Source organism: Cherax quadricarinatus, chromosome 33, assembly GCF_038502225.1.
Source record: "Cherax quadricarinatus isolate ZL_2023a chromosome 33, ASM3850222v1, whole genome shotgun sequence".
NCBI lineage: Eukaryota > Metazoa > Arthropoda > Malacostraca > Decapoda > Parastacidae > Cherax > Cherax quadricarinatus.
The window spans coordinates 19451041-19468540 of record NC_091324.1 but is presented as its reverse complement, the minus strand read 5'-3'; the positions used below and the strand labels follow the sequence as shown (position 1 = coordinate 19468540).

At 40.1% G+C, this 17500-nt stretch overlaps 1 protein-coding gene across 4 annotated transcripts in view; it reads left to right on the top strand.

Moving 5' to 3' along the window:
* LOC128694002 (SH3 and cysteine-rich domain-containing protein) overlaps positions 1 to 17500 on the top strand; it is a 1038081-nt gene that overhangs the window by 915597 nt on the left and 104984 nt on the right. For all 4 annotated transcript variants that reach the window (XM_070090891.1, XM_070090892.1, XM_070090893.1 and 1 more), the window contains 2 exons: positions 5174 to 5272; positions 7835 to 8104. In XM_070090891.1, the coding sequence (XP_069946992.1) occupies positions 5174 to 5272; positions 7835 to 8104 (369 nt within the window). The remainder of the gene's footprint in view (positions 1 to 5173; positions 5273 to 7834; positions 8105 to 17500) is intronic.

Sequence of the window (17500 nt, the reverse complement as noted above, 5' to 3'; positions counted from 1 at the left end):
ATTAAAACCTCCCTCATTATTATTATTATTATTATTTCTATTTTTCTCTAATAGCTAAACCCGTGTGGGTCACTGGGGCGCAAGCAATGTTAGAGATTTGATATACCCTTCAGCTAAAAGCTATACCCTGTTCCACTCAGATCATATTTTTCCCTGTTATTTAAGACTCATTAAGCCTCTCTCTTGTCTATACGAGAGTCTTAGCCACCATCATCTTATTAAGGAACTCTTGAAACCTGCCTCGCAGTAAAGCCTTTTTAACCTTTTTCTCATTAAAGGTTTTTTTTTTTAAATCTCCCATTACGGCCTTTTAAAACTTCGTTAAGGGCTGTTTTGAAACCTTCCAGGCATTAAGGCCTTTTATGTCATTCTAAGGCTTTTTCGAAACCTCCCTAGCCCCAAAGAATTTGAAGAAATGTAACACATTAAGAGCTCTCCGGAAACCTTCCTTGCGATTAAGCTTCAAGGAAACCTCCCTGCCACTAAGGTCTTTATAAAATCAAATAAAGAAAATATTTTTGTCTTATAAGAATTTCCAACTCAGGATTTCATCATTAAGTTTTCTATATAAAATTCTGTTGAGACATCTCAGTTCATATGTAATTTTAAAACACTATTATTAATTTTAAAACCATTTTTTGGGGGGGATCAACCAGTCTGTTGACATAACCTGAATGGGAAGCCCTTTCCATTAGGAGGACCTCTCTGAGGAACTCTACACATTAATAGAGCCTGTCTAATGAACCTTACACGTTAATAGGACGTGTCTAATGAGCCCTCCACGTTAATGGGATCTGTCTAATGAACCCTACACGTTAATGGGATCTGTCTGATAAACCCTGCATGTTAAGAGGACCTGTCTAATGAGCTCTACACGATAATAGGACCTGTCTAATGAACCCTACACATTAATAGGACCTGTCTATTGAACCCCCTCTGTCATTAGGACCTGTCTGTTAGTGGCGGATAAAAATTTGTTTATGTATGTTTTAGATCATATATTAAAAAAGACGTTTCGTCATTAGGAGAAAACCTTTCGCTCTTGGCGAAACGTTTTCTCTAATAAACATACTGAACTACGCAGAAGGGTCTTTAACCCCATCACACCTGCCAGTTGAACCCTTCCCTTGAAGAGATCCTGTCTGTTGAGCCCTCCACCGTTCGTAAGACCTGCTCGTTGAATCGGCCCGTTAATACAGTCTGTTAAGCCCTCTGCGATGAGTGTGCTTCACCGGCTGTGTCGCGGACGGTCGAGAGGTTGATACGAGGTTGCTTCTCTTGCAGCGTCTTCTGTGAGCGGCGGCGGTGGGAGCAGTTTCCGACCTCCCAGCACCCGACCCTCCGGTCAGTTAGCATGTGTGAAGAACTACGCCTCCCACTAACAGCGATATCCTATTAACCCGTGAGACACACGCATACACACACACACAGGACAGTAATGTTTTATTTTCTTAGAGTAGAGTCATCTTTCTCCTTCGTGAAAATAGAATACTGTCTCTAAAGTGTTAAAAAAATGGATAACCGGTGATTTTGGATTTTTTTTTTTTGGCCTGCTTGATCCAGAGAGGTTCTGGCAAGCTGGTGTTTCTTTGGGGCTGTTTTGCTAATATACTGACCTGGGCTGAGTGTGGCCAGTTAACAACTGCGTGAGTGCAAGCCAGTCACTAACGCATGAGGGGGAATGTTCAGGAACGATGATGTGGCTGTTACTTGTAAAAGTAGGGGGGTTGGAACCGAGACTCGACCCCCCTTGCAAACACACTACTAAGCAAGCACAACGCTTACACACACACACACACACACACACACACACACACACACACACACACACACACACACACACACACACACACACACAACCAGCGCGGCCAACACCACTTATTCTTGTTTTTAATTATTTAATTAACGATTTATACTGTTCCTTTAAGTATTATTTTTGCCCCTGCAATACATCCTCCTCCATGTTGTATAATGATATTTTGCCTTTGTTTATGTCCCAACCAAATACACACAACAACATACTCTCCCAATTTCCAAAGCGAACAGATTCATTTCCATATCCCGCAAACACACACGCATTCTCATGTTCATCTTCCTTCACTTATAAAAAAAAATCTCTCCATGTCCTATGTTCATTATATCCTTCCACCACTCAAATACATATATATACCCCCTCCTCCTTCCCTATATATATATATATATATATATATATATATATATATATATATATATATATATATATATAGAGATATATATATGTATGTATATATATATATATGTATGTATGTATATAATGTCGTGCCGAATAGGTAAAGCTGGTAAATTAGCAAGAACTCATTTAGAATTAAGTCGTTTCTGAAATTTTCTCTCATACGTTTAAGTTTTTTTTTTATTTATGTTAATGTAAAAATTAATAATTTTGTACCAAAAGAACCTTAGAAAGCTCACCTAACTTTATTATAACAAGAGCAATTTAATTTAGCCTAATTCAGCTTAATATATTTTACACAAGTTTACAGTAATTTAATAAGCAAACAATGGAATATTTTTTTTTCGTTAGGTTCAGAATGATTTTTGCAAAATTGCATACACAAATTTTCGCTTGCTTTATTCGGCAAGAAGAGCGTTGCTATTAAAGCCAAATCGCAGCTTTTACGTATACGGCACTATATATATATATATATATATATATATATATATATATATATATATATATATATATATATATATATATATATATATATATATATATATATATAATACAAAATCCATTTTTCATGTATACCTATGCCTTCGTAACCCACAGCAGCGGTGTCTTGCTCAGGAAAACAGCACGTCCAGTACTGGTAGTAAATAAGAGAGTGAGAGTGTTACCATGGGTGTTAGCAAGTGACTTAGTAACACTAAACGCTTCTTGATTCTGCCTTATTTATAGTGAGTTACATGAAAGTCCAGATCATGAATGTAACGCAGGCATTGTTCTGACTGTGAGCTTTGCGCACTTGTGTTCAAGGATTCTGGTGTGTAGGCTGCGAGCTGTTTCATCAATGCAGTCTTCCTTACCCACCGCAGGGAATCTTGAGCACGCCTGCCACCATGTTGGCGTTTGGTCTAGTCACCTTCCTGAGGACGAAACAACGAGGACGCCATGTCTGGGTAAAGGGGGAGACATAAGTAGATGAAAACCATTTTATTAGTGTGTTTCCTGTTCGATTGAAATATGATTGCGTTTTGGACCATCGAGGGTGAATTGAGAAGAACCCATTTTGTTGAGGTGGTCAATTAAGTGTGCCAGGTTTAATGTTCTAGGTGTGCTTTGAAGAACGCCGCTGATGTATCGTACCTTTGTCACAGTAAAATATGATTCCGAAACGTTCTGTGTTTTAGTGCCCCCTTAATAAAACTCTTACATCACTCTTACAAAAATCTCCATACAAACATTTTCGGAATGGTGATGGGGTGCCCCATCTGTGCCACACTTCTAATTTTTGCTTGGAATCACTAGAAAAAAAATCTTTCCAGACATACGTCCCACCGTGATCTCGATACATACGTTGAAAAAAAATTCTAGTCGCGCCTAGGGGATTCACCCTAAAACTCTCGTGACCGCCTCAACACAGTGGGACCCAACATGTAGTTCATCCTGAAATTGCAGATGCATGATACTATCATTCCTGGATGTCAAACCTATTAGAATAATAAACCCCTTAAATTTCATGACTACAGGAAATCCACTAATAAATACTGTCTCGTCTTCATCTTTCTTCCATCACAATGACTTACTAAATATAATGTTCTCTCCTATGTCTGCCTCAGGACCTACAAAATAATAACCCAAAGTTTCCCGAAAATTGTAGCTTCGTTACCAACATATTCAGTAAGCTTAAGTTCCTTTCTTACTTTATTAAATATTGCACAGATACTCAACAACTGGGAAAGTTGCGGACAACTGACGCAGCATATTGCCTAGTGGTATCCCTACAACCAGGGCTCTTAAGCAAGACTATTATTGCGTGGAAACAGTCTGCATACCAGAATCCTTAAACGTAAATGTGCATGTAAGAGTCACAATGAAAACAACGCTTGTGTCATACAAAAATACACACACACACACACACACACACACACACACACACACACACACACACACACACACACACACACACACACACACACACACACACAGTCACACACACTCACAAACACTGGCTCCGCAGAGAACTCATCATGAAGAGAAACAACATGACTGGAAGGCGCAGTTTAGAAATCGCAATCACGTAGACCTCCAACACTACAAAGCCGAATCAAGGGGCATTTAGTATTGCCAGTTACTCGCTAAACTTATCTTACACGTGAAAACCCAGCGAAGTCCACCAATCACCACACCGTCACAAGCAACACCTCACGCTAACCTTCGTCACTTCGCTATTGACCTCATTTTCATATAATGATCTTTTGCATTGCTCCTTTGCATGACTCGATAAATCTCTACACATATGGAAAGCTTAAACTTCACCAAGTTTCTACCATACTTGTCGTCATTACTAACTATGCAACATCACGACACTGCACTGAGTGCAATGGACGCTGGTAGTACTGGGCTCAAGGTGCTGTTATGATAGTGGAATTCAGATCAAACTCGTGTAAATTCTGAGAGATCACTCTCTGGCTGTTGTAAAGGATGTACTGTCCTCGCTCTGTTATTACAACGACATTTTCACTGTATAAATAATTAGGGTATTTTTTCCAAGCTTGTAGCTGAGTATCTGATGGTTCACTTGCTGGAGAGCGAGCAGCAGTACTGTCCTTATTTGATTTTTTTGGTGACCTTCTCCAGAAGTTCTCTCTTTGTTATTAGCTACGATAATAAATTTAATTACATAATTCTATACACTGAAAAGGGTAAGTGTACTTTACTTTCTTAAACATGACAGACACCTCACACGAGCAGACATCGCTGTTGTGGTTTGTACAACTTTAAAAACACACCCCTCACACTATCCTGCACAAATCATAACAGAGATTTGAAACCCAAGTGTCTAATGCAGGTCTGTATACACCAGCAGAGACCTACACAGATCCTTAAATATATCAGCAGGTCCTTTACGTAAAGCCTTACATTTCCCAACAGGCCCAGATCATCAGGTATAATACGATGCCCCGTCTCTTACAGCGGACCCCAGTGTCAACTTCGGCTCTCTAATCGCCAGCCAGCCTTCAAGGCGAGGCGCTGAGCCATCATCTCCCAGTACGACTACCGAGATCCAAATAGGTACATAGGGTCCTTGTTGGGCAGATGGAGATGTCCCGCTTCCAAGATCCCTTAGGGAACCTTCTTGGGGGCCCTCAGAGAGCCCTTAACTCGTCTAAATACGCGCGCACAATAGGAGTCTAGTTTAGCCCCGAACATGTTTAGTTATTTGCGTTTTTAGTGTGGTACTCTGTCAGTCTTATTATTTAATTGGCTTTTGTTTTAGTTCTCGTTATAGAGCCTCGAATGCGAGAGTTGGTAGTCTCTTTAGACGGTATTTGTGGTGCTCCGTGTTCTATATAGCTCGTGAGACGTGCTCCTACGTACTAATACACAAATTTATGTTAATGTATTGCCCATTTGAACTTATATAGGTCATGTATGTTCATTTCCGTAGAGCTTGAAATAACCGTGTGACGGAGTATCGTAGAGAATCTCGCGACAATTTATTAGTGCTTGCAAAGTACCATTTTTAATTTGTAGAGAACCAATTGGCCAGTCACAGTGCTAAACTAGACTCGTAATGACCTGTGGAGGTGAACACCCTCCCACTCCGTGTCTTGTATCCTGCATGCCCTCTACCCTTGGCTGAGCCGTATCTACCACAAGTCGAGTCGTCAGTGCCGGGAAACCGTGTGTGCTAAAACAAACCCTCGCTCGTCATGGCAAGGAATGGGGTGGAATAAAGGCGATAGTATGAGATTATCCCGCAAGCACAGAGGTGCTTGTAAGCCACAAGGGTCGGGAGTCGAGCCGAGAATTGACGGGTTTGCTTTTATGACACATGTGCTTCTATAAGGCGAGAAAGAGAGAGAGAGAGAGAGAGAGAGAGAGAGAGAGAGCCCGTCTTTATGTTTATAGTACAAACTTCAGCATTCCTTCTTAATAATGGTATTTGTCGTTAGTGCTCTTACATTTTTCGAGCTACAAAGCCGAAGGCGAATTTTCACTGTCTTTTTTCCCCCTATTTTTTGTGTTTGGGCTTCTGGAAGGATGAGTTGTTTCACTCTCAGTGTTGAGGGCGAGGAAGGCCTGTTAGTGTAGCGTAAAGTGACCCTTCCGGTGAGCTGTGTGCATTGCCCCCATGGAGAGGCGCATTTTATTTTCGCCTCGTGTGTAGCGCACCGCAACATTTTCAACTAGAGAAGGATGTAGCGGGCGGGGCAAGGCCAGTCTTGTGCCAGGGCAGGGCGGTGTACACGGGCACCACCAGCCTTATACTCCTGGACATTTCTCTTGACCTGCCCCGCCCAGCAGACACTTCTTCACAGCCTCCCTCCCAACTCCCTACTCTTCTTACCTTTTTAGATATCTGCTGAATGCTATCCTCCGTGCCAGTATGTTATCAGTAAATATATCTAGTTTCTATATTTATCGTTTATGTGCATTTATGTTTTTATATGATTGGTAGGGGAAGTAGACAGGTATTTATGAAAAAATAAGCATCACAATACTGTAGCTGGAACATTTCAGTTTGCAGAGAAAAAAAGACATTTCGTTCCTTCCTTGATAATGGTCCAGGACGGAGCGAAACGTCGACTAAAGTTTCCTCTTCAAATTATGGATTAGTTGTGAAGAGAGAGGGAGGGATACAGGGAGGGAAGTATATCGGGAGGGAGGGATATAGGGAGGGAGGGATATAGGGAGGGAGGGATATAGGGAGAGAGGGATATAGGGAGGGAGGGATATAAGGAGGGAGGGATGCAGGGAGGGAGGGAGAGCAGCAAAGAGAGAGAGAGAGAGAGAGAGAGAGAGAGAGAGAGAGAGTTAGATACGTAGTTAAGTCTACGGCCTTGTTTTGCCATGTTTCACTAACTCAGGGTATATTTTTTTTTCCTTCCCTCATCATCGTGTGTTTTTTATTCACTTAATTTTAGTTTCTGAGGGAATAATTTTGTTTTCACTCGACTAGTCCCGCCTGCTGTCAGTCAAGTCACTGTACTTTAGTAATTATGCTCAAGTTAACTCCCTCAGTCACACCCTGGGAACACCCTGGGAACACCCTGGGAACACCCTGGGACCACACTCCCTCAGCCACACCCTGGGAACACCCCGGGATCACACTCCTTCAACCACACCCTGGAAATACCCTGGGACCACACTCCCTCAGCCACACCCTGGGAACACCGTGGGACCACACTCCCTCAGCCACACCCTGGGAATACCCAAGGACCACACTCCCTCAGCCACACCCTGAGAATACCCTAGGACCACACTCCCTCAGCCACACCCTGGGAATAACCTGGGACCACACTCCCTCACCCACACCCTGTGAACGCTCCCTCACTTCACCCACATCTTAGGAATAGGAACTGCATTACGTCGGACCAGACAAGTATGGGTGTAGGGGAGAGGTTTTAGGATTTTTACGTATGTGGGTTTGACCACACATTTGTGGGTGAACCCACACAGGTGTGCGTGGGATTACGCAGGCATGAATGGGACTACACAGGCGTGGATGGGACCACACATATGTTAGTAAGGGGGTGATGGATGGAGGGGGATACTTGGGAGGGGGATGGATGGAGGGGGATACTTGGGAGCCCACCAACATTAACACCAGTGACTGTTGTGTTGTTATAGACAAGACAGACAAGACGGAGGAGGTGGACCTGATATACCAGGTGCTGAAACAAGCAGGTGACCTGGGCGGACGCCGCAGCGTACACGGGTCGGTGGAGCGCGACCTGGGACGCGAGACCGGGGGACGTGACCTGGGGCGCGGCGACCTGGGGGGTTCAGCAGCCTCGTCGGGGTCCGGCAGCGCAACCTCCCTCCACCGCCGCTACCCCCGCCCCACTAACACAGGCTCCACCCTCACCGTCAACCCCGCCCCCGTCGCCTCCTGCTCAGGTACTAACCCACTAACGCTGCTAATACACTCTCACTGTCTTTCCATCTCACTCGTTCTCCCTCTCATTGTCTCTCCTTCTCACTGCTTCTCCCTTTAATTATCTTTCCCTCTCACCTCCCCTCGCTCTCTACCTCTCCCTTATTCTCCCTCCCACTGTCTCTCCCTCTCACTCACCCTATTATATAATATCAAAAGTGAAAAAGCAATTTCAGAGAAAATGATTATACGAATATATAGAAATCTGTATATTTCGGCTTCCGCCACGGACCCTCTTCAGCAGATAAATTTGGTTTCTGAAGCTTAAATGTAGAGATATCTTTTATGTGTGTCATTTCCCTGTCCAAGTGGATTTTCAGTTTCCACAAATCATTCATCTGCCTATCTCATATTATCATGTTGTCCTAAACAATATCGGGATTTTAGGCATGAATTATTAGAGGACAAAAAAAAATGATAAAATATAAGTGAATTCATAAGTAAATCCATCCAATTAACTTGTTTACGTCCTGTGTCTTTCTAAATCTTTTTCTAACTACTCTTCCTTCCCTCTTCCCAGGTATTTGCCGCCACTAACCTTTTTAATTTTTCCCCCTCACTATATCATTCATTTTTTTTTTTCTCGTGAGAATACCATGTATATGTTGGTGATGTTGGAAGCTGGTGAAATGCGATCGTCAGCGAACCTGCAGACTACTACTGCCTCCCCCCCCCCTCTCCACGCTGGAAACAATGGGTCTTCACTTTCTTACAAGAAAACACAAGTTTACCATATCTATTACACTAAACACATCGCTTATACCATTTCTTACTTTTGATACTATTTCATTTATAAATTAAATCTTTTCAGGTTGTATTATATATATATATATATATATATATATATATATATATATATATATATATATATATATATATATATATATATATATATATATATATATATATAGGGGTTCCACAAATTCCGTTTCCGATTTTATTTTTGACATGAAAATGGTAAAATGTAAAAATGTATTTTACTGCATATGATAACTGTGATAATTGAGTTTTACACAGCTTCACGACTGTCTAATCTGAGCACCGCCAACACGAGCATCTCTAGCGGCCCGTAACCCATCTAATCAATACCGCGGTTCAACCCACTTTCGGCCAAACATATCCGGTATGACCTTTTTTTGCAGCTACATCCTTTATTCCATCACGGAATGTTGAAATGTCAGCCACTGGCGCCTGGAACACACAATCCTTCACAAACTCTCTCCCTCAAGATGTGTAAAAGTGTGTGGTATCAGAGAAGCCACGGTGAGTAGCCATTAGATAAATCCTCCACGCCCAGTACATCTGCCGGGGCATTACGTTATAACATAATTAAGCTATCGTATGCAGAGAACTGCATCTTCACATCTCTTACCATATTATTGTAATCAAGTGTAAAAATCGGATATGAACATTGTGAACTTTGAATATATATATATATATATATATATATATATATATATATATATATATATATATATATAATATATATATATATATATATATATATATATATATATATATATATATATATATATATATTGTAGTGATCATTACAATTACCTATTTTTTGACTTGCAAAGATAAAAATTATATGCCTCAACACCATTTAGAAGTTAGTGTGACCTAGTGAGAGTCTTGTGCGGGGCTCTGTGAGTGCTGTGGGGGGCTCTGTGAGTCCTGGGTGAGACTGTGAGTGCTGTGTGTGAGACTGTGAATGCTGTGTGGGGCTCTGTGAGTGTTGTGTGTATGTGTATATAATGTTGAAAACACAAAAGAAGAGCTAACAAAACAGAAGCAGTTGTCTTAGAATTCGTAAAAATTAGCATACGTTCTTGTCAACATTTTGGCACTACCGTGCCTACACTCTGGCACCGTTAGAGATCGCTTCCATGTAATGCAAGCACTGTAGCACCACTTGTGGCACCACTATAGAGCACTTCCGCGGGAGTCTCAATTTTAGTTTATTTTAAAGTTTTAAGAGAGCAATGGCCTGATGTATCACTCAAAACTCTTGATAAAAAAAATAAGAAGCACACAAGATCATCTAGGGTGAAACTACGTAAAAAAAATATAAAAAATCTATCATTAAACAGAAAAATACTATCACACCAAATTAAAAATAGGTATAAAAATTCCATTAAGTTGTAGGTGTCACAAAGCTCTCAAAGTTCTCCGAGGTCCCTGCTGATCTCCCAGTAATTATTAGAGAAACACAATGTAAGCGATAAGGCTCAAATAGTTGGTTAACAGTTAACTCGTGCTCCATAATCAACTGCTCCCCTTACGTCACACACACAAGTAGAAGCACCCGATGAGGAGAGGTTTTGGGCAAGGTGTATGGTTGCCTCACCCTCGTTTCAGTGACGTTTCCTGTGGAAGGATGACGGGGGGCAATCACTCGCGTCGTGTCGACCATGACTTACGTCAGTATGGTGCACCAAAGCCAGCCACTTCCCATAGCAATAACTATGGCCATGACCCATGAGGTCTCGGCGAGACACAAGTCTCCTATAGCGTGTTTACATGCTGGTCTGTGAGCTCTTCAAAGAGAAAAGTAGAAAGATTTTTTTTTAATCGCAATCCTGTCGTGAAAATCGTAGAGAAGTGTGACTAGCGGAAATCTGGACACTAATTTGTAGTGTTAAATACGGTGTTTTGGCTGGGATTTTGTACCATCTTGACCTTGGCATTTCTGTACACCTTATGTTAATTTAAATTAGACTTGGCATTCACATGCTTATATTTAAATAAACTTTGTAACATTGTCAATATAGAAAACGTGTTACGTCAATATAACTACAAATATATAAATTCATTGCTACTGATGACGCACGAAGACATGTGAAAGATCTTGAACTAAAGATTTCTAACCCCTATATATATATATATATATATATATATATATATATATATATATATATATATATATATATATATATATATATCGTACCGAATAGGTAAAATTGGTCAATTAGAAAGAACCCATTTAAAATTAAGTCCTTTCTAAAATTTTCTCTTATACGTTTAATTATATTTTTTTATTTATGTTAATATAAAAATTTATGATTTTGTACCAAAAGAACTAGGAAATTTACCTAACCTTATTATAACAAACGCAATTTAATTTAGCCTAATCCAACTAAATATATTTTATATAGGTTTACAATAATAGTAAACAATGAAATATATTTTTTTCGCTAGATTCAGAATGATTTTTACGAAATTATTGAATACACAAATTTTCGCTTGCCTTATTTGGCAAGAAGTGCGTTGCAACTTAAGCCAAAATCAAACTCACATCCTGGTCAGTGACCAGGATGTGAGTTTATGACTTATTCGTTCTGCACATCACAGCTTGATCACACCAGACGGCTGTTGAATACAAGCATAGTATCTGGCAGCCAAAATGGCGGATATGCTTTGCTCCATTAACGTAATATATCTCTGTTCTGAAAACTTCAAGTAGCAGCCCTCGCCTGAGCATCCGGCCGTTCATTTCCCAGTAGTCTGGTATGATTGCCCCCTGCCCCTGGCATCTACGGAATTCCACTTTATAACAGGAATAGAGATGATTCCATCGTTTTAGCTAAATAATGGTGACGAGAAATTATTTCTATAGTCCCCATCATAAATGGCTCCCTTTTGACACCAGCTCTGACAACAAAAACTTGGCAACAACACTGACACTATAACACAATCTCGGACACCGGCTATGGTACCATTATTGACGTTAATTTTGACACCATTTCTGACCATTCAACTAGAACACCAAAACTGAGAGTCCATTTACAGCATACTAGTATGACACCACTATAGAGCCTACTAGTATGCTACCACTTTAAAACCTACAAGTATGGCACCACTTTAAAGCCTACTAGTATGACACCACTTTAAAGCCTTCTAGTATGGCACCACTTTAAAGCCTACTAGTATGCTACCAATTTAAAACCTACTAGTATGACGCCACTTTAAAGCCTACTAGTATGACGCCACTTTAAAGCCTACAAGTATGACACCACTTTAAAGTCTACTAGTATGACACCACTTTAAATCCTACAAGTATGACACCACTTTAAAGCCTACTAGTATGACACCTCTTAATATCCTGCTAATGTTTCCTAGCTTTACAAGTCCACTTGTGCCGTAAAAGTGTCAAGTGTTGCTATGGTAACGTGTTCTCTCGTAGTGTCAAGTGTTGGTATGGCAACCTGTGTCGCTGTAGTGCCAACTCTGTTTCTTTCCTTTCATAGTGCCAAACACATAAGCAAATATGTAATGGTTATTATAGCAGGCGATACCTGACAATCAAAATTTTCTCCATTTTGCTTATTTACCCTACGTTTGTGTCTTTCGCAGTAGTTCTCTCTCTCTCTATTTCTCTCTCACTCTCTGAATATTTCTTCCCCTTTTTTTTAGTTTTAATTAAGGTCAACACAGTAGGCAGCGTAGTGGTGGAGTCAGCCTTACTTCATGCTGGCGTCCGCACTGCATTATCTAGTGTGCACAAGAATCTAATTAAGAATATTGTGATGCAAAATGAGCCGAGAAAGTATAAGGCAATGTCTTAGGAAGTGAGGATGTTGTTGCACGTGTGTGTGTGTGTGTGTGTGTGTGTGTGTGTGTGTGTGTGTGTGTGTGTGTGTGTGTGTGTGTGTGTGTTTGAGCGTGATTTTGCGCTTGAGTTTCGGCGTATTTGTCCTTTCTTATATTTGTCGGGAATTTGTGAACGAGATCAGAGCTTGTAGCGTCACAGCTGTGTCTCGTGGCGTCACAGCTGTGTCATGTGGCGTTACAGCTGTGTCCTGTGGCGTTACAGGTGTGTCTCGTAGCGTCACAGCTCTGTATCGAAGCGTCACAGCTCTGTATCGAAGCGTCACAGCTCTGCTGTGTAGAGTGTTTTAATCTTGTATCCTTAGTCAAAGCTTCATATTGTTATTAGGTACAGAGGCGTCATACAGCCATGTGTAGAGAGACAATATGCAGACCAAGCTTCCATTGTGACTTCGTTTTGCTCGCTTTTGAGCTAAAACGTAGTGTGAGAATGGACCTTATATGAAATGTATGTCTGGTGCTGATGACGCTGGTAGAGGAGTACCACAGTAAGCCTACTGGTACATTAGTTAGGTCTGAACTGTTGTTGGATTACCGGGCAGGCTTTTACCGTGTTAGTGCTCAGTAGTGTCTGCGGTGCCGGTGATCGGCAGGAATGCATGGTTCTCCCCATAAATGGCCTTCAAGCGTGCTGGTTTTCCCCGAATTCTGATGTCTAACCTACGTGATGTTTCTCCTGTGTATTATTTATGACAGTCTGTTCATGGAATAACGTATACACCAGCTGCTAATTGATTATGAGAGGTCCAAGTCTAGCTACGCCATAATGATTTTTGGCATGACAGCTGCTGTGTAGATGAGCGTTGTTGTCTGTTGTTAATAAGATCACTTTCCCGTATTTTTCCAACAGGTAGCGCTGCAGAACTATTCACCAAAGCACTGACAAAAAGTAATACTGACGTACCATTCATCTCGTCAAAAGACATTCGTGAACCTGCCACACTTGAACAGAGAAACAATCAGCGACCGAGAAACAATTAGATGGTATATGTAGCATTCCGTGTACAGGCTGTGATGGTAATTAATAAGGAGAAAGGTCACGGAGCTTAGAAATCAGAGTTTGGAAAGACCAGAATGCTTGTAGGACTCGCAGAGAAACAATGCATTTTCCATTAATGGGGACAAACATGCACACCCTATGACGAAGAGAGACGCCAACTCTATGCTGATGATAGTCTTGAATCAGTGATCACCGACAAAACAGACACTTCTGAACTGAACCAGGGTGCCTCCAGCCTAGCAAAACCCTTGGCACACATTACATAGGAAAACACCCAGCCCGTAATGCATCGAAAGTTCAAACAAAATCAATGGAGAAACAGGTGGGCTGCCACGCTACGCTACCTGCATCATCAGCACCTAACACAAGATCCTTTTCATACGTGCGTCAACACGAGATCCTCACGATGACGTCACAAAGCTCAACGAAAGCTCAGGGGGAAAAGCATCACAACGAAATCTTTTTATGCATATTATGTCTTGATACTCGTAGTGTATTCTTGTTTCTGCTGTCATCGTATGCCTTCTTTTCCATTTTATCCCCTCGTAACAGTATTGTGTTTCATTGTTTGAGCTCGTTGTCCCCGAGCCTGTCCTCCCTCTATCACTCTCTATGCTTCCCAACCTTTTACACTAGTTTGACCTTTGTATTTCCACTGCTTCCTCTGCCTTCCTGTATCGTTTTACCTCGTATTTTCAGCGTCATTTCCTTGATAATTTAACGTAGGGAAATTTTCTTTTACTCTCACTTTCCCCACAGCCCACTTTTTCACACCATTGAATGTGGGTTGTGAGCACTTGTCACTGAGATGTCATTACCAATATGAAAACAGAAATGCGAGCGAGAAAATGTCTGGATATTTCGACTCCCCGCCTGAGGTATCTGCTAAAGAGGACCTCATGGGGAGGACGAAACATAAACCTCTACCCTTCGTGTTTCTTTTTCCATGTGAGTGTCGATCTCTCCCCCAGCACTGCTACTTGAAACGTCATTTAGTTTCGGAGTTAACTCTCTCCATCATCAAGTACAGTAAAAAAATCGGAGAAAATCAGCTATAAAAACCACATTTAAACGCATTCAAAACATCAAATTAATATAAGCGATAGAGAATAAAATAAAGAATAAAAAAACTAGAAACAAAATAGCCTTTCTGATGCGTTCATTATTGCACAGAGTAAGATGAAGAAACACACTACTGTTGCCCAGTAGATCCAGTACCACTGAGCTGGCGACGATAAAGTCTCTCTACACCACTAGTGACAAACTTTCACTGTGTATTAATGAACGCTCTGTAGAGTGTCTTTCTTTCTTTTATTTTTGTTCTTTATTCTTTTTCTCATTTAATTTACTGTTAGTAATTTGATGTTTATCATAAGTTTAGTTCTGGTTCTTATAACTGATTTTTTTCTGCTCTTCTGCAGTGCCTGATGATGGAGTAACTTAACCCCGAAATTAGTAGTGAATAATTGATGTTTCACAAGGCAGTGCTGGTTTACACACACACATATATATATATATATATGTATATATGTATATATATATATATATATATATATATATATATATATATATGTATATATATATATATATATATATATATATATATATATATATATATATATATATATATATATGTCGTGCCGAATAGGCAGAACTTGCCATCTTGGCTTAAATAGCAACGCTCATCTTGCCATATAGGACATGCGAAAATTTGTGTATGCAATAATTTCCCCAAAATCATTCTGAACCTAACGAAAAAAATATATTTCATTGTGCTTGTTTAGTATTAAATTACTGTAAACAAACCTCAAATATATTTAGTTGGGTTAGGCTAAAATAAATTGTTCTTGTTATAACAAGGTTAGGTAAGTTTTCTAAGTTTCTTTTGGTGCAAAATTAAAAAAATTTGCATTAACATTAATGAAAAAAATATCTTTAAACGTATAAGAGAAAATTTTAGAAAGGACTTAATTTTAAATGAGTTCTTGCTAATTGACCAGTTTTACATATTCGGCACGACATATATATATATATATATATATGTATATATGTCGTGCCGAATATGTAAAACTGGTCATTTAGCAAGAACTCATTTAAAATTAAGTCCTTTCTAAAATTTTCTCTTATACGTTTGAATATATATTTTTTTCATTAATGTTAATGTAAAAAATTTTAATTTTGCACCAAAAGAATCTTAGAAAACTTACCTAACCATATTATAACAAGAAGAATTTATTATAGGCAAACCCAACTTTATTATATTTTAAATACGTTTACAGTAATTTAGCACTTAACAAACACAATCAAATATATTTTTTCGTTAGGTTCAGAATGATTTTGGCGAAATTATTGCATACACAAATTTTCGCTTGTCCTATATGGCAAGATGAGCGTTGCTATTTTAGCCAAGATGGCAAGTTCTGCCTATTCGGCACGACATATATATATATATATATATATATATATATATATATATATATATATATATATATATATATATATATGTATATATATATATATATATAGGATTGGAAGAGGCATATATGCAAGGGCCGTACCATCCTTGGGTTGGTCATATGGTCTCGCCCCTGTTTGGGTCAGCATAATTCTGGTGATTAATTCATGAAGCAGCATCCAGGGGTCTGCACAGTGAGAGAGAGAGAGAGAGAGAGAGAGGCAGAGAGAGAGAGGCAGAAGCAGAAGATTGGTTGAACAGGGAAGCAGTCAAGAGGTGGGCCCAAGGTGGGACCGCCTCCAAATGTCCGGTCGTGGTGGCTGGAAGTAGCCTCACTAGTAAGGTGTTATGAATCATAGTAGTAAAGGGAGAGCTTACAGCCTCGTATCACCCTCTCTTTTCCTACCTCAATCACTGTTGGACTCATTATTGTACCTTGTTCACACTTATTGAATCGAAGCCACAAGCTGATTAATCCTTTTATTTAAAAACGTTTCTCCCGCCGTGGAGTTTTATAAAATACTTAAAAAACTCCACAGCAGATGGAACGTAGTTAAGTAAAAGGCTTAATGAGTTTACGGGTCACTGATTCAACATTCATTTACTGTTTAATCCAGGATAGTAAGAGATTCGCTGTTGGTTAGTGTTCAGGTCTGTAGTTATCGAAGATGCAAAGTTCAGGATGATGATTGTGTTGTAGTATGTCCAGGGTGGGGTGTTTAGGACCAGGATGATGATGATGATGATGTTGATTGATGTTGATTGATGTTGATGATGATTGATGTTGATTGATGTTGATTGATGATGATTGATGTTGATTGATGTTGATTGATGTTGATTGATGATGATTGATGATGATTATACGGTGGTACAGATCGAAAAAAAGCAGCCTTGTAGTCGCAGGAATCAAGCCATAGAGAGAGATTACCCCAGTGTTTAGTATGCGTGTTAGTGTATGTGTGTGTGTGTGTGTGTGTGTGTGTGTGTGTGTGTGTGTGCGTGTGCGTGTGTGTGTGTACTTGGATGAGGGGAATTCGTAGGGATGTCCACTCACGGAACGAGCCAGTCATGGATAACACAACAGATTTCACACACACACACACACACACACACACACACACACACACACACACACACACACACACACACACACACACACACACACACCTATTTCCTCCCCACGAATCTGCTTTCTCTGGCTTCTGTATTTCATCAACAGCTCACTGAGGTCCTATACATACTGACCACAGTAATATAATTCCAATAATCCCCTGAATATAAGGTTAGGCTCAC